The 21,900-nt window shown below is 52.9% G+C and overlaps 8 protein-coding genes across 8 annotated transcripts; 3 read left to right on the forward strand and 5 right to left on the reverse strand.

Moving 5' to 3' along the window:
- Positions 1–460: 460 nt before the first annotated feature.
- COCSADRAFT_133578 (uncharacterized protein) lies at positions 461–2,971 on the reverse strand. The gene is made up of 2 exons (XM_007697657.1): positions 2,240–2,971; positions 461–2,185 (listed from the first exon to the last, which is right to left on the reverse strand). Exons 1-2 carry the CDS (start codon positions 2,674–2,676, stop codon positions 805–807), a joined length of 1,818 nt encoding a protein of 605 aa, XP_007695847.1. The 5' UTR covers positions 2,677–2,971; the 3' UTR covers positions 461–804.
- A 436-nt stretch (positions 2,972–3,407) lies between these two features.
- COCSADRAFT_269692 (uncharacterized protein) lies at positions 3,408–5,678 on the forward strand. Its single transcript, XM_007697658.1, has one exon. The coding sequence runs from the start codon at positions 3,614–3,616 to the stop codon at positions 5,588–5,590; it is 1,977 nt and encodes a 658-aa protein (XP_007695848.1). The 5' UTR covers positions 3,408–3,613; the 3' UTR covers positions 5,591–5,678.
- COCSADRAFT_33130 (uncharacterized protein) lies at positions 5,621–7,319 on the reverse strand. Its single transcript, XM_007697269.1, has one exon. It carries the CDS (start codon positions 7,162–7,164, stop codon positions 5,767–5,769), a length of 1,398 nt encoding a protein of 465 aa, XP_007695459.1. The 5' UTR covers positions 7,165–7,319; the 3' UTR covers positions 5,621–5,766.
- Positions 7,320–8,330: 1,011 nt separating this feature from the next.
- COCSADRAFT_79164 (uncharacterized protein) lies at positions 8,331–9,298 on the forward strand (the record flags this gene model as incomplete). Its single annotated transcript, XM_007697659.1, has 2 exons — positions 8,331–8,496; positions 8,562–9,298. The coding sequence occupies 2 exons, from the start codon at positions 8,331–8,333 to the stop codon at positions 9,296–9,298; spliced, it is 903 nt and encodes a 300-aa protein (XP_007695849.1).
- A 27-nt stretch (positions 9,299–9,325) lies between these two features.
- Positions 9,326–10,014, reverse strand: COCSADRAFT_269710 (uncharacterized protein). Its single transcript, XM_007697660.1, has 2 exons — positions 9,666–10,014; positions 9,326–9,618 (listed from the first exon to the last, which is right to left on the reverse strand). Exons 1-2 carry the CDS (start codon positions 9,842–9,844, stop codon positions 9,354–9,356), a joined length of 444 nt encoding a protein of 147 aa, XP_007695850.1. The 5' UTR covers positions 9,845–10,014; the 3' UTR covers positions 9,326–9,353.
- On the reverse strand, positions 10,015–12,856 carry COCSADRAFT_269709 (uncharacterized protein). Its single transcript, XM_007697661.1, has 3 exons — positions 12,357–12,856; positions 10,507–12,305; positions 10,015–10,228 (listed from the first exon to the last, which is right to left on the reverse strand). The coding sequence occupies exons 1-3, from the start codon at positions 12,681–12,683 to the stop codon at positions 10,186–10,188; spliced, it is 2,169 nt and encodes a 722-aa protein (XP_007695851.1). The 5' UTR covers positions 12,684–12,856; the 3' UTR covers positions 10,015–10,185.
- A 4,098-nt stretch (positions 12,857–16,954) lies between these two features.
- COCSADRAFT_133594 (uncharacterized protein) lies at positions 16,955–19,793 on the reverse strand. The gene is made up of 2 exons (XM_007697662.1): positions 19,711–19,793; positions 16,955–19,659 (listed from the first exon to the last, which is right to left on the reverse strand). The coding sequence occupies exons 1-2, from the start codon at positions 19,729–19,731 to the stop codon at positions 17,137–17,139; spliced, it is 2,544 nt and encodes an 847-aa protein (XP_007695852.1). The 5' UTR covers positions 19,732–19,793; the 3' UTR covers positions 16,955–17,136.
- A 145-nt stretch (positions 19,794–19,938) lies between these two features.
- Positions 19,939–21,119, forward strand: COCSADRAFT_133596 (uncharacterized protein). Its single transcript, XM_007697663.1, has 4 exons — positions 19,939–19,984; positions 20,034–20,142; positions 20,208–20,374; positions 20,426–21,119. Exons 1-4 carry the CDS (start codon positions 19,971–19,973, stop codon positions 20,883–20,885), a joined length of 750 nt encoding a protein of 249 aa, XP_007695853.1. The 5' UTR covers positions 19,939–19,970; the 3' UTR covers positions 20,886–21,119.
- Positions 21,120–21,900: the final 781 nt, after the last annotated feature.

Here is a 21,900-nt window from a genome sequence, read left to right on the forward strand (position 1 = left end):
ATGTATCTCAATGTCACCTCAAAAGAAGTCTTGTTTATTTTCTTCTTTGTTGTTCGACTTCGCCACGGAGACGGCGTCACCAGCGATCAGAATTAAGGTTGCGACAGGGCCGTTGGTAATCCTATCTAATCATCACGACCAAATATAGGACATGGTGGTAGCCTAGCCAGTCTAAGTGTTACCGACGGGAAAGTCGATACAATCATGGGTCGAGTACGGCTGCCTTGGACAACAGTGAGTCTTATCACATATTTGCTAACGCACAGTGAATCAACACTTATGATGTAGCATCAGGCATCGCCATCACGCCATTGGCCCAGCCACTGTATGTAGGAACGCATGACGCGCATGTCATTGAATGCAAGCATTTCGATCGTCGGTAACTGATGTGCCAGCGAATGTAGCATTGCCAAGACGAGTCGCGTCGACTTTATTCAACATACGAGTAGGTATTATACAAGAGCGGGCACTCTCATCCAGTCGTACGTGTGTGAGCCAATATATAGAGTCACGGGGAACCGCTGAAAATGTTGCCTTCGAGCGTTGTGTGGCTGAGCAATAGAGATTACAACTAAATATTGACAAATCATTCTGGGGTATATGCACTGGATGTGTCAAACACCTAATGCAGGCATCGCTCGCCCCAATCCTTTCGGTTGTGGGCGGAACGGTCGCCACATGGTCGCCCATCTACGCAAGAACGCCGACCCGCTGCCATGGTATCTTCGTATCCAGAGACGCCATAGCCCAAAAACTGCAAACAAAACACTATTGGTTGGCCAACACCACGGCAAGCCGATCTGCTCAACTTATCTCAGTCACCTCTTTCTTCTTCAGACTATAGGTCCGAACAATATTAGACAAGCTGGTTTTCGAGTGGCCTTCTGAGTCTTGGGTTGGACGGGTCGAACTTTGAGCTTCTTCCTGAGTCCTGCGTTGCTGTATCTGTGCTAGTGTTGTCTTGAGTGCAGAGTACAACTGCTTGTTGTCGCTAGTATCAAGATCGACCCAAAAGGAATAGAAGAATAGACCCCGGTGGTTGACGGTTTTGAGATGGCGCATGATGTACTGCCTCGCAGATACTTCGGGCTCGCTTTTGCTGGATGAGTAATCTGGGAAAAACTTCTCTAGAGGCGAGTGTGGCATCTTTCTGGTAAAACGAGTATAGTTATTGAATATGATGATGATGGAAGAGGTTGAAAATCCGGGCTGACTGATCCAGCTTTCAAAGCTTCTGAATTCGTCCATCAAGAGCGACTCGTTCGGTTGGGTGGGACTCGGCTTGTCGTACAGGGATACATCAATGGTGTACATGAGCGCAGCCGCTCCCTCAAGCTGATGGAACCAGCGTTCCCGGAATTGATCAGGAAAACCCTCCTTGATATTGAAAAGGTGAATATCCAGTTCATCCCAGTTGAAGCGCAGCTCCTTGATGCCGCGCATAGATTGGTTCAAGCGAATGATATCCGCTTCTGTAGGAACATAGTCTTGATCAGCTATGCGAGCGACTTCTTGCGCAAAGTAGGGTGCATATTGGGGGAAGTCAATCTCGAAGTTGTGGTCGTACAGTTTAGAAAACTGGGGACTCGACCAGAGGCGATCAATGGCCTTGGCCGCATCTGGTGTGATGCCTTCATTACCAGCTTCCAACTCGTTGAGTAGGGTAGCAAAATGTTGATTCAACTCGGACGGTAGGGACACACCAGTGTCTTTGAGCAAATCGGCCATGGATTGCATGAGAGAGTAGACCACTTGGATGATCTGACACCGGTGCTTGATGCGTTCATTGGCAGGTTGATGGCCCTCTGCATATAGCATCTTCAATTGGTGCATCAAAAGGTCCTTGCCACTGTTGATCTTGCCTACGAGGATGAGCTTCGTCTCATGACGGAGATTAGTGGCTTCTCTTTGCAGCGCACGGTCGATTGCTTCTGATCGATTGATTGCTTCGACATGCTCGTAGTTTGCATCGCTAGGCGAAACGTTCCTGTCGAGTGGATTTTGGGCAGACTTTTTGTTGAACAAGAGCTTCAGCCACTGAACGAAGGAGGACAGCTGCGCAAGTCCTGCTATACAGCCACCACTCCATCTTGAGGACTGTGAAAGTAGCTTGAGATTTGCAACGTCCTCTTGCCTGATTTGGCGACTCTTGTAGAGCAGAATTTTTCGTTGCGCCTGTGCTGTGCTGTCGCTTGTTAGGAATCTGATACGTCAGAGGCTGGCTGGTTAAATAACTCACCAGTGACATGCTGCAAGCAGTAGGTTCACAGCATCATTTTGCCTCTGCGCAACCGTCTGCAGTCGGCCCATGGTCCTGCTAGCAAGCGCATACTTTAGCTTGGCTGCAAAATCAGCGGCACGCAAGTCTGATTGCTGAAAGGTCTTGATGAGCGAATTCACATAGCGTGAAAGCTCATCGGACGAGTGGGTGAGCATGTCCAAGTCAGTAAGCAGCTGCGGATGCAGGTCACTGCCACTGCCGTCAAGCCAGTCCTGTATGCTTCCATAGGAGGATTTCAGGGCTGTCAGCTGCGCAATGAGATTAATGGGTGATCCATTGCCATCTTTGCGGCGGTTGTGAATTTGGCGCAAGCCGTCAATGTCGTGCCGGAGCCGATCGCGAAGTGCACCGATGGCGCTGATCAATGCGAAGACGTTCTTCTCGTCGGCCACCATGGCTGTCGTGGCCTGGCCTGGTTGTGTTGCAGAGCAATCGCCGTCAGCCTAGTCAGAGCGGTTGGTTCAAACGAGCACGAATGTGAATGGCAAGAGTGTTTGCGACTGGCAAACCGGGCGCGCGGAGGCTGGCGGCAGGGGCCGCAAAAGTCGTGGGGGTTAAAGTTGGCACTTGTAAGCCGTCGTCACGACGCTTGATGCAAAGGGTCAGTACCAGGGCCAGGGATGGTGATTGCTTAGAATAGTAGAGAAAACGAGTGCGCCCGACAGAGACCGACAAGATACCGCAGGCAGTCCAGGTGCGGGGCTGTCACGTTTGTTCCTCATAAACGGCAGTGCAGTTCGTCTACAGGGGATGCTTGGCAAGGACCCGAGTCGGACATTGAAGTGACTTGGTTGATCAGACATCGATAGCCCGGATGTCGCTCTGTGAGCGGCTGTTTGGCGCGTCTTAATGTCAGGGACGCGTTAATCGGTTACAGCTCGGGCTGGTAGCGTGGCGGCCAAGGCGGTTTCGCCCTGTCATGGCCGGGTGCTGAGAAGTTGTGCTGGGGGTACATTCCGACGGCTAATTGAAGCAAGGCTACCAAAGGGGGAGCACGGCCGGGAATCGGGTGCCATAACGTGGTTGCTGGGAATAACGTGGGTGAGATGACGTGGGCTTGAAACGTGAATTAGCAGTCAGTATATGAGTGGAGGTCAAGAGACAGTCAGAGAGCGAACTTGCCCATCCTTCCCTCCTGGCCCGTGACTCACCGGCTATTAGTGCAAACGCCTGCCAAGCCAGCTTCCTGTCGTCATCCTACACTGCACAACTCATTTTTCAACCACCAGCAATCATGCTCATCACTGGCCCCAGCAAGTTAATACGAGGCCCGGCCGCCCCATCGCTAGGACCATATATTTTTCACCCGTGAAACCCGCCGGCGGACACACCATGGCGGCTCTAAACACACTCCCAAATGAGATCCTCTCGCTAATCACGAGACATCTTGACCATCCCAAAGATGTCCTCAATCTCTCGCTAGTATGTCGCCGTCTGGGCAACTTTGCAAAGCTCGACGGATGGAAAGCCTTGCTCAAAGGCCGATTTGGTTTTGGCGGCCTCGACTCAGATGCTCGTGTCGCCGTCCATGGCCTCACAACACTATATCGCAACTGGAACCGCAAAGGCTTCATCGCAGCATACTTGGAGCCCACACAAAATACAACGAGCCTCAATACCTGGCGGCCTGAGAGGTGGAGACCCCCACAGGGGCAAACTATGGGCTATCAGCCCAGCATCGACAGCTATGAAGAGATGTACGGTGGGTGGGGAGAGCGACGAGAAGTACTGGCATGGTCGGCGGGCACGCAAATCATTTTGAGGACAAAAGAAACTGGTGCAAACGTAGAGAAAATCAGGCAACGCGAACAGGATCTAGAAGAAGCGCGTGACCAGACGTGGGCTTACGACTCCTTCAAGCACCTAAACACGTGGTTCACGTATAGAATCCCCGACAGTTTTGAAGGTCGCGATGATATCACCCGACTGAAGCTGTTCCGGCCGCATCAGCGGAATTTGGCTTGCGAAGACATGGTCTTCGGGACTGCATCGGGCGAACTGTCGCTGCTCAGTGTTAACCCTGGTATAGGAGAGACACTAGTACAGCAGTACGAAACTGGCCGCAGAGGGGTAAATGGTCTTTCGGTATCTTCTTCAAGCGTACCCATGGTGGCCGCTGCGCTCGCAGACTCGTCGTTAGCGTTGTATGCTGTAGATCGCGATCACACGTCGCATGAAAAGATCAAACCCGCCTCCGAAGTCAAGACGACATCGGCAGGCACAGACTTTGGCGGGCTATGGTCTTGCGAGTTTCTGTCTCACGACAAGATTGCCGTAGCCCGGAAAGCACACATAGAACCAATCGAGGTATATCATATTGGCCCTGGTGGCCTCATGCCTGTGCCCCTTCGCAGCTTTAGTATTGTCACCGACAATGCAGCCACTTCGCGCCCTATGTCAGTTTACTCAATACTGCCCACACCAAGCACACCACACGGTGGCTCAGACGGAGGCAACACATTCCTCTCCGGCGGCTACGATGGCCTCATCCGCCTGCACGACCTGCGCTCCCCCCGCGGTTTCGAGCAGATATACAGAGATCCAACCGATACCTCCCCAATCTACTCGCTCGCCGCCCAGGGCACACAACGCATCGCAGCAGGCGTAGCCGTCCACAGCCTAATCAAAGTCTTCGACCTCCGCCTCTCCGGCTCCCGCACCTACACCACCATCCCCTTATCCACCCCTCCAAAAAAGCCATCCAAGCCCCGGGTCTCCCCCATCGCCAACGACACCAAAGCCTCCGTAAAGACAATATCAGAAGGATGGAATTTATACCTCCACCCTCGTGACCCCCCACCCCCCACCGCCTACCGCCACAACTTCTCATCCCTCCGCCAAGAATCCCCCGTCTACACCCTGTCCATTCCCTCACCCACATCCCCAAGCCTCTACGCAGGCACCGAAGGCGCAGTCCACAGCCTGACCTTCCACGGCATCGCAGATCCCCACCCAGACCCCCTGCTCGCCCAGTCGCTCGTCCGGTTCCGCGACTCGGGCATCATTGATCCCCGCGCGTCGTACAATGCGACGGGCACGGCGCTCGTGCTGGGCATGTACGAGCAGGGTACTGATGAGTGTATTGGAATGGAGTTGATGGTGCAGGATGGGGTTACGGCGAGGGCGGTGAGGAGGAGGGAGGAGGTGGCAGAGAGGGCGGTGGATGAGCGGTGGATTGATTTGAGGGAGCGTGAGGAGAGGTGGGTTAGGGGCGAGGTGGTGCCTAGGGGGCAGCAGACACGGGTGCCAGGTCAGAGACGGGAGAGGGGAGGAAGGGGGAGAGGGAGAGGGAGAGGAAGGGGTGGGTAGAGAGAGAGAGAGAGAGAGAGAGAGAGAGAGAGAGAGAGAGAGAGGAGTGTTGGGGTTATTTATATTCCTTGGCATTATTGAGTAGTTGTGTCAAGATATTAAAAGCGAGTATGATAGAAGCTGAAGAAATGCAATGTGATACTTCAAGTCATAATACGATATTAACCACTCTCTACTCACGCAACAGTATCCGACTCCGTATGCGCCAACAACCCCGCACTCTCATCCCTTCCATGTCCAACCGTCATCCACACCCTCCCCTCACTCTCTCCATGCCTCCACCCCTGCACCCTTCTCGCAACATCAAACCCCCAATGCCACGCGAGCCCCGCCACAAAGCCCACAGCATCATTCTTAAACGTAAGCAGCGCCGCAACCGTAACCAGCATAACCGTCCACCTCTCCTTCCTATCCCGCTCATCCAGCTCCCTCACCCTCTTACCATCCCACGTGAGATCCCTCTCAAGGACACGCAAGTCCCGCGCATCGGTATTCACGCTCTCCCCTACTCTGGCGAGCTCCAGACCAGCAGCGAGGACCAAGACGCCAAGCAGAGATTTAGGGATATTGGCGAGAAGCGTAATAATGGCGGGGGAGTTCCAAAAAGCGACGAGGCCCAATGTAAATTTTAGGGAGCCGAGTAAGATGACGCTTGAGCCGCTGCGGGCGCCGAAGCGGTATTGACCAGCGAGGCCGCCGGAGCCATGGCAGGCGGGCATGGCGCCGAACCAGCAGCCTACGAGGTTGATTGCGGTGACTGAGACGCCTAGTTCCGTCACAGTGGGGGCGATGGGGTAGGGCGGGGAAGGAAAGAAATCAGTTGCTAGGGCTGAAGCGGCGATGACGGAGTTGAGTATTGTGAGGGGGAATTGGCCGAGAGAAGCGGTTGAGATTGCGGTCCAGAAGTCGTGGCTTGAAGGGTGGAGAATGGGGATTGCTGCTTCAGGGACTGTGATGTCTGCGTCCTGGGAGGATGCTAGGGAGAGAATGATGCCGGTTGTGAAGACGATCATTGCATATGGCATGCGGGGATGGGCAAAGGTGCAGAGGAGTAAGAGGACGGCTGCGAGGGCCCAGAGGAGGTTGTCGCCCCACCATGGGCCGGTCCAGGTCAGCGGGAGAAGCATATTTGATCCAGCGCTCAGGCATAACGAGAGTCCAGCTCCGACTTGGATGCCCTTGACGACTGGGATGGGCGTCACGCGGTTTGCCCAGTTGAGCAGACCTGTGACACTGAAGAAGCCTACCAATACTGCTACCACTATCCCGGCTGCTGCGTTTTCGTTGAGGGAGAACTTGCGTGCAATGGCTACTGCAGCAATGGCTTTCATAGGCTGGACCGGAAGAGGCAGACCAAAGGAAAGGCCCGTAAGGATGTTGGCCGCTCCTGTGAAGAGCAGTGTGGAGGGTAATGATATCGAATTCGATATAACCAGCGCAGTCATGAGCGGCAGTAACGTCCCCAGGTCTCCGAGCGAGCCGGACAGCTCAGCAAGCGGCTGTAGTCGGATAGTGTCGACATTATGAGTTTGCGTGCGGCGGAATCTCCGCAGCGAGTTTTGTAGATAAGACATCTGATCAAGCAAAGCCACGGCCCAAAAAAGCAACAACGAAGACGCTCAAAGAACAAGAAGAAAATGCAGGAGTAGAAAGTTCTAAAGAGGAAAAGAAGTTGAAAAGGCGCGTGGATCTAGGACAACATGATGACGGAGGAAGCTTTGGAACAAAGTTGACATGAAGGTGGGATGAGAGAGCCAAAAGACGCGGCAAGCGGGTCCCGGATGCTGACTCGTGGTTGGATAATGCACGACGTCACGGGCAATGCTTATTCGTTGACATGGCTACACTGGTGGGCTGGGCGACCCGGGAGCATGGGTTGCTCGAAAAAGGGCACGAAGGGCAACAGCAATCTACAGCTATCCTGATACTTGCCTAATACAGTATCTTCGACGGCATATGGCGGACTTGGGGCGCTTTCAACGGCACACTTGCGGCCTCTATTTGGGTGCCCGGTTACAGGGGACGAGGGGCACCGAAGGGCACCCGTGATCCATGGGTATTTACAAAATTGCCCCTTTGAGGCACACTTGTATTCGTGGCTGCATACGCCTAGCTTGGCTCTTGTTACAAAAAAAAGTACACCTACATGTCTATACTTTGGTGCAGATGCTTTTTGCGCAGTCTTTACCAAGGAATTGGGTTTGACTTGACAGGCCATGTACGGGCCCCTCTTCTTGGAGGATACGTACCTCTTTTCCTATAGACTCGTAATGTTGATAGCACTCTTCTTCGCAGTTGTTGAACACCTTGTACCATACTGTCCGTGTACAGTTACAAACTCTGCATTTACATCCAGTCCAAACTGACAGCCTACTACTGCCTCTGCGCAAGCCGACATCCGTACAGCTTCGGGACATGATACATTAAGAAAAACCATGATCACTCAGCCAAGCACAAAAATATCTTTTCTAAGTCGTCCCTAGACGCTCGGCAAACTTTCCACAGCCCCAGACTGATGAACGTATACCTAGTAGTGGGGGTGGGGCAAGCCTCGCGACGTCATGTTCAAGCTCGAAGGAAGCTCCACCAGACCTCAGTAAAACGCGGACATCTGTCGTCCGACAACCAAATATAAAAACAGCCTCTATATTCCACTGCAATGTAGATCTTATTACAGAGAAGCCCAGGGAAAACCATTACTTTCTAGTTAGACCATCTGCCCAATCCTAACTACACCAAAATGGCTGGAGACGGAGAAGACCGCGCAGCGCTCGTCAATAGACAACTGCCAGAAATGACACTATCAACAGCAGACAATCCTGTTACTGCGCCTCAGCCGCCCCCAGAGGGGCTGTCTGCAGCACAAAGAGCCCAGTACAGGTTTCAAGTCAAGGGCAACGCAATCAGTACGTTAAACATCCACATCCACCCTCCCCCTACAACCACCACTCAACCTAACCCTCCTCCAAAGTCACCGGCGGCACCGGCACCCTCGCCCTCGAAGCCGCCCGCGCCCTCCTCGAACACGGCGCCACGGGCCTCGCCCTCTGGGACCTAAACCCCGACGGCGCCTTCTCCAGCGTCAAAACGCTGCACTCTCAATTCCCGCACGCCCGCATCCTCACCATCGCCGTCGACGTGCGCTCTGACACCGCCATCGCCACCGCCCTCTCCGACACCCTCAAAGTCCTCGGCGAAATCTCAACCCTGCTCTGCTTCGCCGGCGTAGTCGGCTGCACGCACGCCATCGACATGACCGCCGACGAGTGGCGCAGAACCCACGATGTCAATCTCACCGGCTCCTTTCTCTGCGCGCAAGCCGTTGCGCGCCAACTCCGTGATCAAGGGACAGGGGGTAGTATCGTTTTCACAGCTAGTATATCCGCGCATCATACGAATTTCCCGCAGCCCCAGGCTGCATATAATGCGTCGAAGACGGCGCTGCTGTCGCTGGCCAAGAGTCTGGCGGCTGAGTGGAGTAGCTTTGGGATCAGGGTGAATTGTGTGAGTCCTGGGTATATGGATACGATCTTGAATGAGGGCGAGGGGCTGGAGCGGGCGAGGAATAGTTGGAATGCGAGAAATCCGATGGGCAGGATGGGGCATCCGTGGGAGATTACGGGGGCGGTGGTGTTGCTGTGTAGTCAGGCGGGGAGGTATATTAATGGGACGGATATTATTGTGGATGGGGGGGCTATGGTGTTTTAGGGGGTGGGTGAGCCTCAAGCAGAGCTTCGATAGGCCTGCAGTCCGAGTTAGTGTGTCAGTATTCAAAATGACATGTGACGTTGATGTATGAATTGTTCAAGTCAGTGTTCTTGCCGATGACATATATAAGTATTTCTGAGCTGCTGTCAAGGCTATGAGTAGTCACAGAGCTACGGCTACGTGCGGACGACAATGTCCTATTTTTTCTTCTCTTCCTATTCTTCATCCTCGTCACTATCTTCGTCTTCTTCGTCATCATCATCGTCGTCATCATCCTCTTCGTCGTCAGATACTTCTTGCCCAAGAGCTTTGAGACGTTCCTACAATCATTAGCATCGTTCGTATTTAGCTTCCAGTCACAACATACCTTGTCTTTACTCCTCTTCTCTTCGAGATCACTAAGTACCATGATAAGATCTTCCAACTCGGTCGTCTTCTCTTTCTCATTCTCTTGGGCTTTGCGTAGCTTCTCTTGCAGCTCCTTGATTTCCTTCTCCTTTGTGGACTTCGCACCCGACTCGGCCTTGCGCAGCTTCTCCTCTGCATCTTTGACCTTCCATGTTTGGTCTTGGGCCTTGGTCTTGAGATCTTGGTTCTCTTTCTTGAGTTCGTCGACGCTCGACTGGAGGGTCTCTTTTTCTGATTTAAATTGCTTGAGGTTTGCTTCCTTTTCTTCCTCGAGTCGCTTGACCTGCACCTCCTTTTCGTCCTCTAGTTGCTTGATCTGCGCCTCCTTGTCTTCCTTCAGTTTCTTAATCTGTGCTTCCTTTTCGTCTGTAAGTTTCTTTATCTCGCCCTCGCTCTTTTGGGCTTGCGATTGCGCATTACGCAGGCTTTCGGTGATGGTAGCCACTTCACCACGTGTCTGGTTCAGCGATTGCTCAAGGCTACGGATCTTCTCTGAAGCCTCTTGCCGAGCTTTGTCTGAGACAGCCAGTCGACTTTCCAGCTCAGCTCGTATCCTGTTTGTATCGAGCAATTTTCCGTCATATTCTTGCTTGACTTTTGCGACGGCGGTGTTTGCATCCTTAGTCGCTTGTTGCAGCTTGTTGTTGAGCGCAACAATTTGGAGATTGTATCTGTTTTCTGTCTCAAGTATAGTTTGTCGGTGCTCGCGATCCTTGTTCGCGATTTCCTTGTCAAGGTCGTCATGCAGTTTGTCATTGATGCGTTTTAGCGTATTTCTTTGCTCTTCCGCGGCTTGCTGCGTCTTGCGATGCTCGGCTTGTTCATTGTTTAGTTTTTGCTCCAGAGTCATGAGTTGTGCCTGAAGCTCTTGGATGGTCTGCTCCTTTTCATCTCTCTCACCACGTAACGCATCAACTACGTCTCGATCAACGCCATCATGCGACTGATGCTGCTCAATGTTCGGATTTCGGTCAATCGCTCGAGACAAGCGACTAAAGTTGTCTTTCAAAAAGTCTATAAAGGTCTCGTCGAAGAACACATCGGGTAAACTGCCGCCACCCCCACTATTGCGAGGTAATACCTCAAAGTCGCGCACAAGAGGGTGGTGTCGCAGCCCCGTGATGGCGTCGAGGTACTTGTCGCGACCGAGCTTTGAGGTAAGTATTGGCTGGAGTTCGCGTCGCGGCACTGGCGAATCCCTTGTTGAGAATTCATACACGACGCCCAACAGTGCTGCACACAGGCCTCTAATCAACACACGATCCTCTCCCGGTGTCAATACCGCTTGGACTAGGCTTTGTAAACTGCTAGCTTCTGCCAAGAAGTCATCTACTGCCGAGGCATCCTCGAAAAGCCAGCCTAGCAAAAGCATCAGGTAGGCGACTGAGATGCGCTCGTCTTCGCCGAGCTGCAGACTTGCAATCAGGTTTGCAGTTAATGTCTGTATACATGTGACGACTTCCTCGCCACTTTCCGCGTCGCCTTCTTTGACTTGCATCAATGTATTTTTTGCTTGGTAATCGTCGAAAATGAGATGGTATATTAGGGTTGCTGCAAACCAAATCCTGTAGGGGTCGCCAGTTGGAGGAACTTGCGGACCCGCCATCAGTATAGTCAGCGCATTAGCGGTCTCATCACCACCTTCGTGGCCACCGATAGCTCGGTTGAGGAAATGTTCCTGAATCTGCACGTGATTGTAAAAATAGGCCTTGATACACTCGCATCCTGCATTGCGCAAATCAAAAAGGTCATTGGGTGCAGGGGAGAGCACGAGGTTGAGTAGCGCTTCGATAACATATACTTGCGCGGTGCCATTTGGAGAAGCCACACCATTTGTAACGGTTTCGACAATGGGCCGAACCTGCTCTTGGGCAAAGTCTTCTTGTAGTCGGGGATTGCCTCTGATGAGGTCGGCGCAAGTGTTGAGAGCCTCGATTTTGATGGGCATTGCAGTTACAGGATCGAAAGCAATGTTGAGAAGCTGGCGGACAAGGCCATGTTGTTGAAAAACATTTTGGTTTTGCAGTGTACCTGGGCTCCCTTTGACGAGGAACATGCGCATGATGGCAAGCAGACCCCAAACATTCTTGTCGCTTTGTGGACTGACCCAGTCGTCCTCGCCTTCTACAGTGGGACGTGCCTTTTTTGGCTTCTTTCCCCCGGGAAGTAGTGCAGAGAATCGTGCGACATGACCCATCTCACGAATATTGGTCTGGTTGGAAACATTGAAGCGAATGAGAGTGGCTAGCAAACTCAGACAGTCCTGAACCACAACCCCACCCTGTGTGAGCCCACCGTCAGCATGTATCAGGTTGAATATTTTGGTAAAGGCATCCTCGAAAACAAATAGCTTTTGGAGTTCAGAAGAGGAGCGCGCTAAGTCGTTGAGTACAACGAGACTTTCGTTGCGAATGGCATCTCGTGGATCATCGAGGGTTGCGACGAGGCGCTCGATGCCGCCAGGCGCTGTGAGGACACATTCTTGGGTTCGTTGGGGCCGTGCTTGCGAGATGGCGCGAATCAGCTGCAGCGAGTACAGGCGGGAGTAGAAATCTGGCTTCTCCAGGAGGTCAACGAGCAAAGTGATGTTGTCTTGTCGCTACCATAAGCTCAGCACTAGCAGGCACGCGCACAAAAAGGAAGCACATACTTGAGAGAATTGATCGGCCAGCCACAGGGCTATTTCCTCGGAGGCTTCTGGACTGTTCTCGTCGGGGTGGAAGAGCATGAGCAGCGTCTCGAGCACCACCTTGAGCGTGTCCACATCGTCGCCATCTTTGGTAAGAGATGTAATGAGTCCCCGCAACGCTCCTGATGCGACTGAGGCGGGGTATTCTTTTGCAAAACTACGGAGGCCGAGAATGGCAGCGCGGCGGTCTTCGAGGAGGGTTGCGCTGGTCAGGCGCCCGCTCAGCGTGCTGATAGTATCCGTGGCAGTCTGCTTGGGAGGCGCGTTGGCCTCGAGTACTCGCATCATCTTGAGGAAATTGGGCGGGCTATGGCTTCATGGCAGGGGCAGGGGCAGCGATTGGGTGAATGTTCATGCGAATGTATGTAGTATATGTGTGAGGAACCATCGGATCAGCCCGGCGTCCTCGTTCAGCCAACGTGACTGCCGCCCGCACAGGTGAAGACAGCATTCACCCGTGCCTTGAAGCTCCACGTATAATTCGGCGCACGGGCTGCGGCTCGCTCACACCGCACCCTGGTCGCACGTTGCTCGGCTAAGCCCCGGTTTCCGGTCTTGGCAGTGAATCTTGTACTCTTGCGCGTCTTTGTCGACTTCTCACCGTAACACTCCACCCCCTTCCTCCCCCCATCCCCATCAATCCCACGCGCAACTCGGCCACAGCGCGCCAAACAAGCCTGCGATCTTAGGAGGCTTTTTTCCCTGTTGCTGCTGTTAGATATCGCCTCTAGCGCCATCACACAGTAGGAGGGCCACAGTGTTCGCCGCCAGGCAGTTTCTTTCTTTCTTTCTAAGGGGCGCTTCATCGATAGAAGCGTCAGTCGCCGCACTTTCCAGCCTTTTCAGTATCTTCGCAATACTACCCACACTTCCAGAGCACTAGCACACGCGTCTGCGCCATCGCCGCACTTTCCCCCATTCCTCTACGTACAACCCTCGCACCCTTCCCTTACACAGCGCGCCACTGAGCGCCTTCCGCCACAATGGGTGTTCCCGCCATGTTTCGCTGGCTCAGCCAGAAATACCCCAAGATCGTATCAAGTGTGCAAGAGGAACTGCCCAAGAAAGTCGGTGATGCCGTCATCCCCGTAGACCGTACTGGACCCAACCCCAACGGTGAGGAGTTCGACAACTTGTACCTCGACATGAACGGCATTGTGCATCCATGCTCGCACCCCGAAGATAAGCCCGCGCCCAAGACTGAGGCTGACATGATGCTTGCCATTTTCGAGTACACTGACCGTGTCCTCGGCATGGTGCGTCCCCGTAAGCTGCTCTACATGGCCGTCGATGGTGTTGCCCCCCGTGCCAAAATGAACCAGCAGCGATCGCGTCGTTTCCGATCAGCCAAAGAAGCAAAGGAAAAGGACGACGAGCGTGCAGAGTTTCAGAAGATCCTCAACTCACAAAAGGCCAGCCGTGGCGAGGACATTAATAGTCTCGAAGAGGTCGTTGAAAAGACCTGGGACTCTAATGCAATCACCCCTGGTACACCCTTCATGCATCTTCTTGCCGAGAGTCTTCAATACTGGTGTGCGTACAAGTTCACAACCGACCCTTCGTGGAAGGACATGAAAGTCATCATTTCAGATGCATCTGTGCCTGGTGAAGGAGAACACAAAATCATGAACTTCATTCGCTCTCAACGCGCTATGCCTACACATGACCCCAATACCTCGCACGTCATCTACGGTTTGGATGCCGACTTGATCATGCTGAGTCTTGCCACTCATGAGCCTTACTTTCGTGTTCTCAGAGAAGACGTCTTCTTCGACTCTGGTAAGGACAAGGTCTGCACCCGCTGTGGTCGCAAAGGTCATATCCGAACCAACTGTGAATTCCCTGATGATGGCAAGAAGCTCACTGAAGAAGAAGCTGATGCGGAATGGGCCACGTCTGAACATCAGCTCAAGCCCTTCATCTGGCTGCACACCAACATTCTGCGAGAGTATTTGGCTGTTGAAATGGACACGCCCAAGCGCAAATTCAAGTATGACTTGGAGCGTTCACTCGATGATTGGGTCTTCATGTGTTTCTTTGTCGGTAACGATTTCTTGCCACACTTGCCTAGTCTTGAAATTCGCGACCAGGGTATCGATCTGCTCATTAGTATCTGGCGAGATCTTGCCGCTGATATGGATGACTATGTGACCAAGGATGGATTTCCTGACATGCGCCGTGTACAACAGATTCTCTCAGCTCTTGCCACCCGAGAGGCTGGCATCTTCAAGAAGCGTAAGGAAGTCCAAGACCGCCAGGCAGCTAATAGGGCTCGACGTGAAGCCCATAACAACGCCAACAAACGCCAACGAACCGACGAAAACGGCCTTTCAGCCCCAGGATTCAAGCGTGCAAAGGAGACAACAGACACCTACACAAGTGCAGGCATCGTATTCTTCGATCCCAAGCAGGCCCAGTCAAAGGAGGTACGCAATGTTCACAAAGACATTATGCATACTCGAGATTCTCAAGCCAACAAAAGCGCGGCTGCCAAGCTCAAGGAGCTGATGAAGGCCAAGGCTGATGGCACCTCTATTCCGGAGCCTGAGTCAGTCCCGGCGTCTGAGCCAGCTTCCGAATCCGCTTCTGGTGCTGAAACACCTGTCCACCTTGGAAAGCGCAAGGCAGATGACATAGAAGATCTCGACAATGGGACGCCTGGGCGCAACACGCCAGTCGTTCCCGAGTCTCCAACCCAGGCTACCGAGCCCAAGAAAAATGACGATGGCACTCCAGAGGATACCATCAAGCTCTGGGAAGAAGGCTACGAGGAGCGTTACTACGAGCAAAAGTTTGGCGTTGCACCCAACGACATTGCCTTCCGCAACAAAGTCGCACGCCAGTATGCTGAAGGTCTCTGCTGGGTCTTGGCCTACTATATGCAAGGCTGCCCTTCGTGGACATGGTACTTCCCTCACCACTATGCCCCATTCGCTGCCGACTTTGTTGGTCTCGAAGACATGGACCCTCGCAAGCTATTTGAGAAGGGCAAACCTTTCCATCCATACGAGCAACTGATGGGTGTCTTGCCTACCGCATCCAACCATGCCATCCCTGAACCGTTCCGTGTACTCATGGAAGACCCGAACAGCTCCATTGTTGACTTCTACCCCGAGGACTTTCCTATCGACCTCAATGGCAAAAAGTTCGCCTGGCAAGGTGTCGCCGTCTTGCCATTCATTGACGAGAAGCGACTGCTTGCCGCCATGGCTACGAAGTACCCTGAGCTGTCAGACGATGAGAGGAAGCGAAACGAATTTGGAAAGGAGACTCTCATGTTCTCACAAGAGTGTAGCCTTTTTGATGACGTAGAGAAGGCTCTGTATCGCAAGGGCCAGCAAAAGTACAGGATCGATCCCGCTAAGAGTCGAGCGCTTCATGGAGACGTTGAGCCGCACGACTTGTTTGTTATGGACAGCCAACTTGTGCCACCGTTTGACGCCGATGGCGTAACAGACTTTGAAATCACCCAGGATCGTTCAATGAGGTATGTCATGGTAAATGTACATCTTTAACGCCAGTCACTAACAATACACAGGGTATACTACGAAATGCCAACCGTGACCTCGGCTCGAGCACACAAGTCTATTCTACTCGACGGTGTCAAGCTCCCCAAACCAGCCCTAGGTCCTGGTGAGGCTGAATCGGTACGTCGCTCCAACGAGCGCGGTGGCTTCCGTGGCCGCGGCCGTGGAGGTGGAGGAGGTGGTCGGGGAGGCTACAATGATCGCCGCGGTAACGACAACAACCGTAACGACTACCAAAACGGTGGTGGACGAGGAAGTTACCAGAATGGCCGTGGAGGCGGCAACTGGGATAACAACAACAGAGGTGGTTACGGAGGTGGCCAGGCCGGTGGCTACCCACCACCACCCCCCAACTTTGCGCCCCCATTTCCCGGCGGCAACTTCCCTTCTCTACCTGGCGCGAACTTCCTACCTCCCCCACCCCCAGGTTGGGTCCCTCCCCCCGGCGTAGGCGGCTGGCAAGGCGGCGCTCCTCCCTACGGCGCACCCCCTGTCCCACCACCCGCTGGCCAACGGCCCGCCTGGATGGCCAATTCAAACCAGCAACACGGCGCACCGCCACCTCGCCAGGCTCCAAACAACAGTTCTCTCCGCGATGAACGCTTCTACCGTCCTGCGGACGAAATCCTTGGGCGTAGTGCACCTGGAAGCGGTGGATACCAAAACAACAGCAACCCTTACAGTGATCGTCCACCCAGAGACGATAGAGGAAACCGTGGTGGCAGGGGCGGACGAGGTGGACCTCGCGGTGGTGGTGGAGGCGGAGGTGGATACCAGGGTAATCGCAATTCGTACAACTCGAATGATTATCGTTGATGATTGGGGTTTGATGGCGGAATTTTATGCTATATGAGACGTTTTTTGTATGATTAGGGATTTGATATCCGTTGAATTTATTGGTTGATTGGTGTTTGAGCAAGGAATTGTGCTTGTGCTTCTGTGCTTGTGAACTTGATGCGCTTGATGCGCCGGATGCGACTAGAGGATAAGACACGGATGCGAGGTTTAGTTCAGAATAGTTACTTGATGTTTCGTACAATACGTTCTCACAGTGATAATTTGATGTCTACATAGTTAGCCAAAATAGTTCATAAATCCATGATACCATTCATGTGTGGTTGGAATACCTGGAGCTATACGTGATAAGTATATGAAAAAAATAGTAAAAAAAAAACGCCAACACCCATGCATATCTCAACTCACGAGGACACCATCTAGGCATCCTCACCCATTTTCACATCCTCGCCATCCGCCGCATCAAGACTGACACCGCCCTCTTCCTCATCACTTCCATTTGCCTCCTCAGCAGCCTCCCCAGCGGCCTCCTCCGCCTCCTTAGCCTGCATCTCCGCCTTCGCCTTATCAGCCACATGATTGATAATCTCAGTATCCTTCTCATTAAACAACCTTAGCAACATAGCCTTGCGATCATCCTTATCAACCATAAGATTTGCACTACCAGGATGTCTCCAAAGAGGCAGTACCATACGGAACGGAATACCTTGTTCCTCGTCCTTCTCCACGCGGACAAAGCAGCATCCGACATCCATTTTCTGGAGCTGTTCGCCGACCTCGCCGAGGCCCGTGTCGCCTTCTTTGGGGAGCTTGGGGAACATTTCGCGGATGAGCTGGTGAAGAGTTTCCTTCTTTTCTAGCTTGACGATGCGCTTTTTGGCCCAGGGCTCGAGGATGCGGATACCTTCGTTTTGGAGGCGCCATGGGGCTTGTGTGCGGTCTAGATCTTTGATCTTGTGTGCGACGAACATGACGACGCCGCAGTGGATGAACTTCATGCCGCGGTCTTTGTTTTGCGAGATGATGGTTTTCGCAAAGGCAGAGGTGTAGTAGATTTTGTTGAGGGAGAGGCCCTCTTTGTTCTTCACCATGAAGCGGTCGCGCGGGAAGCGCTCGTCGATACCGAAGAAGTCCAGAATGGAGGCGATGGTCGTGTCATCAGGAGAAAGGTACTCGAAGTACTCCTTGGCCTGGTTCTGGTTCTCAGGCTTGAGACTGGCTCCTTTCGAAACCACGGATTGAGTGCTTGAGCCGTTTGTAGCAGACTCGGTCGCTGGGGCTGATGCAGCGCCATTCTCCGCAACGTCATCGGTCTTGACCTTCTTTGGCGCTTCAGTGTCTTCGGGCTCTTCCAGCTTGCGCTTGAGAGGGGCCGAAACATCAGAGGCGTCATCTGCGGTGTCTGTCTTTGTAGCGTCCGCTTCAATGACATTCTCCGCTGGTGTTGGAACAGAAGAGTCGGTTATCGTCTCAGCTTGTGCCCTATCGCCCTTGTTGAGGGTCTCTGGGCTTTGTAACTGCGCAATCTTGATATCATCCAATTTCTCGAGAATAGCAATGAAGAAGCCACCAGTGTCCTGCAAATGTGGGTAGACACGTATGCAGTGCTCAAGAGGAATGCGCTCTTCCTCAGACTTGGCAATAGGAGGGAAGCAGCTGGGAGTGACCTTGGTGGAGAACTGGCGTTCAGGCTCCTCAGTCTCGTACTTGGCCCTTGCCTTCTGGTACGCCTCCCAGTTGGTGAACATGTGAGCAGTCTTCTCTCCACCCGCAGTCACGGATGAAGTATCAAGGACCTTCCATGAATTGAGACCCGGCTTGCGCTTGAGGTTCGGGAGGTGGTCTGAGCAGTCGACGAGTTTAACCTTGGCGTTTCCACCACAGGCCTCGATAGCTGCCGCAACGACTGCCTCATTTTCCACAGGGTTCATACTGCAGGTAGAGTATACCATACGACCACCTTTCTTCAGCATTTGTAGACCTCTGAACAAGATGCGCAGCTGGAGACCATGCAGACCAAGGCCGTCCTTGGGTGTCCACTTCTGCCATACATTGGGGTTCTTGCGAGCTGTACCGTCACCAGAGCAGGGCACGTCAGCCAAGATTCTGTCGTACTTCAGGTACTGCTTCTTGCCGCCCTGACTGGGTAACTCGATAGAGGGGAATATTGATGCATCGTGTTGCGTCACGATCAGGTTCGGGAAGTTGAGTCGCTTGACCTGGTGGACCAACATGCCGGCGCGCTTGTAGTCAGAATCGTTGGCAATGAGCAGGCCTGTCGAGCGTCCATCGTCGCTGTAATCGCCGTCTGCCCTGAGATCGACAGACTCGCCATTCGCTACCCGCTGCACCCTCTCCTCCTCGTCGCCATGGATCATCTCAGCCAGCTGCGCCGACTTGCTACCGGGTGCTGCGCACATGTCGAGAACCACCATACCCGGCTTCACATCGAGAAAGTGTGGTGGGATCATACTGACAACCTCTTGTCGGCTGATGTTTCCCGAGGCGGCTTCGGCAACGAGGAATTTCTGGAAATCGGCAAAGGGCGCATGTCGTCGAATGATCTTCTTGTGCGTCTTCATATGCCATACAAGCTCGTCAGGGAAGGCCGCTACTGGTTCGGGAGGCGAGACTGGCTTGCCCTCGAAATGTTTAGACGCAATCGCTGGAACATATCGCTGCTTGAAGATCTCACGCACGGCGAGAGCATCAGACTTTGTACCAGTAAAGCGGAAGCTGTTGGGCAAGTCTGCTTGGAGAGCTTTCCACATTTCCTCAAATTCCGCCTCGTCCAAGAAGCCTCCCATGCGGTAGTAGCTCTCAAAGAGCTCATTCTTGCGCTCAATTGTAGACCATGGCTCAGTGCGAGTATCTCGTCCTCCACCGCCGCCGCCGCCGCGTCCACCTTTGTTCTTGCCGCGGAATGGTTTGCGACCGCCGCCCTAGATTAAGTTAGTAGAATTTTCTATGTGGCGCATGCTGCGAGAACGTACGCGACCTCCTCCTCGTCCCATTTCTAAGTATATGAATATGTAGAGCCTGAACTTGGCGACCTTGCAGCAATTGTCGCAAGTTGGTAGCTCTCAGGAAAATGTCGAAGGCGGCGAAGAGTGGACCAATGGAGCGGGGCATTAGCGCGGCTCGATGTCTTGGCGCGCACACTAGCGTCCGCACATGAATTTCGATTCCCCAGCCGAACTTTGTTTCTTCAGCGTCTCGACAACACCAAGGCAGCCCACTAACCACCAGCAAAATGGCCCGCACTTCGTGAGTTCAATGCCATCGCAGACTCGTCGTAATACTAATTGTGCTTCAGCGTCCCCACCCACAATGACATCGCCGTCCCCGAGTCGGTGCTCAAGAAGCAAAAGGCTCACCAGAAGACCACAGACTCCCAGGCTGCGGACCTGAAGAAGAAGCGTGAGGTATAAAGTCTCCCAGAACCTGCGAAAGCAGATAGGAGTAGCACAGTTGGCTAAGATTTCCTTAGGCCAACAAGCAGAAGCGCGAGGTCATCAAGGAGAGGGCCGCCAAGTACAACCAGGAGTACGTTAAGGCCGAGAGGGACATCATCGAGGCCAAGCGTGCCGCGAAGCGCGACAACTCTTTCTACGTCCCTGCTGAGGCCAAGCTCGCCTTTGTCGTCCGTATCAAGGGGTGCGTAAAATTTTCGCAAAACGGCTAGAGTCGCATGCTAATTTCTGGTAGTATCAACAAGATCGACCCCAAGAAGCGCAAGACTCTCCAGCTCCTCCGTCTCCTCCAGATCAACAACGGTGTCTTCGTTAAGCTCACCAAGGCCACCTCTGAGATGCTGAAGATTGTCGAGCCCTTCGTCGCCTACGGATACCCCAACCTCAAGACCGTCCGTGAGCTTGTCTACAAGCGCGGTTACGGAAAGGTCAACAAGCAGCGCCTACCTATCACCGACAACGCCCTCATCGAGGAGAACCTCGGCAAGTACGGCATTACCTGCATTGAGGACATCATCCACGAGCTCTACACTGTCGGCCCCAACTTCAAGGCCGTCTCCAACTTCCTCTGGCCCTTCAAGCTCTCCTCCCCTACTGGTGGTTTCCGCACCCGCAAGTTCAAGCACTTCATCGAGGGTGGTGACCTTGGTAACCGTGAGGAGTTCATCAACCAGCTCGTCAGGCAGATGAACTAAGTTTTTGTGCTTTTGTTCATTGGGTGGAGTAACGGTTAGCTTCAAGACGATACCATGAAGATTACGATCAGTGGTCGCCCGCTCCTCGAAAGAGGATGGAGGGCAGGCCGAGCCACATGCTCTGGTTAGCTTAGACAAGTCTTCTGCATGTCAGCTGAAGAAGGAATTCAAAAGTTTATTCCATTCAAGCTGTGTACGATATATGCTGTTTGAGAATTTAGTGTCTAGTGTGTGATTGTTGACCATGCATTCTGTGTGAAGTTCTTCTTGCTTGATTCGTCTTGATACTTGCTCTCCAAACGTCAGACCACACTCCAATGACTTGGATGGCATTTCAAGTATGAGCTCGATGTATACGGTCATGTAGGTGTGTGTTTCAATGGGAGAAGACCTAGTGATAAGAGAATGCTTTTCATTCCATGATGCTCTTATTGGGTTGTGTTTATTCTATCATAATCTTATGCAGAGAAAAGTAACATACGAGCCGTGTTTCCATATCTGAAAACAAGTCATGCACAAACAAAGCCACTTTTCTTCTAACAAGCCCAGTCCAAAGGAAGGAAATCACTATAACGTCAAGGATCAGTCATCCGGCCAGATCAGTCATCCGGCCACCCCACCAAACCTAACCCAACGCTCCACACAACCATCACAATGCCGCGACAACAGCGCTCTTTATCGCCTCAAAGGCAAGGTAGAATTTCTCTTGCATCACAATCAATTCAAAAACAGCAAATAAAAAGCCAACGTAAAGCTGCAAGGCTATTTAATATCCCTCGTTCAACACTTTACGACCGCCTTCAAGGTAGCCAGCCTCAAGCTCTTGCCAATGCCAAAAAAAGAAAGCTATCACCTACTGAAGAGCAGTCTCTCGTACAGTGGATCCTAGACCTAGATAGGCGTGGTTTTCCACCCCATATTATTGACGTACGACGGATGGCAGACGCGTTGCTCGCCGCGCGTGGCCAAGATCCACCTTCTACACCCGTAGGCAAGAAATGGGTATCGCGCTTTT

The sequence above is a fragment of the Bipolaris sorokiniana genome (genome assembly GCF_000338995.1).
Source record: "Bipolaris sorokiniana ND90Pr unplaced genomic scaffold COCSAscaffold_2, whole genome shotgun sequence".
Classification (NCBI taxonomy): Eukaryota; Fungi; Ascomycota; class Dothideomycetes; order Pleosporales; family Pleosporaceae; genus Bipolaris; species Bipolaris sorokiniana.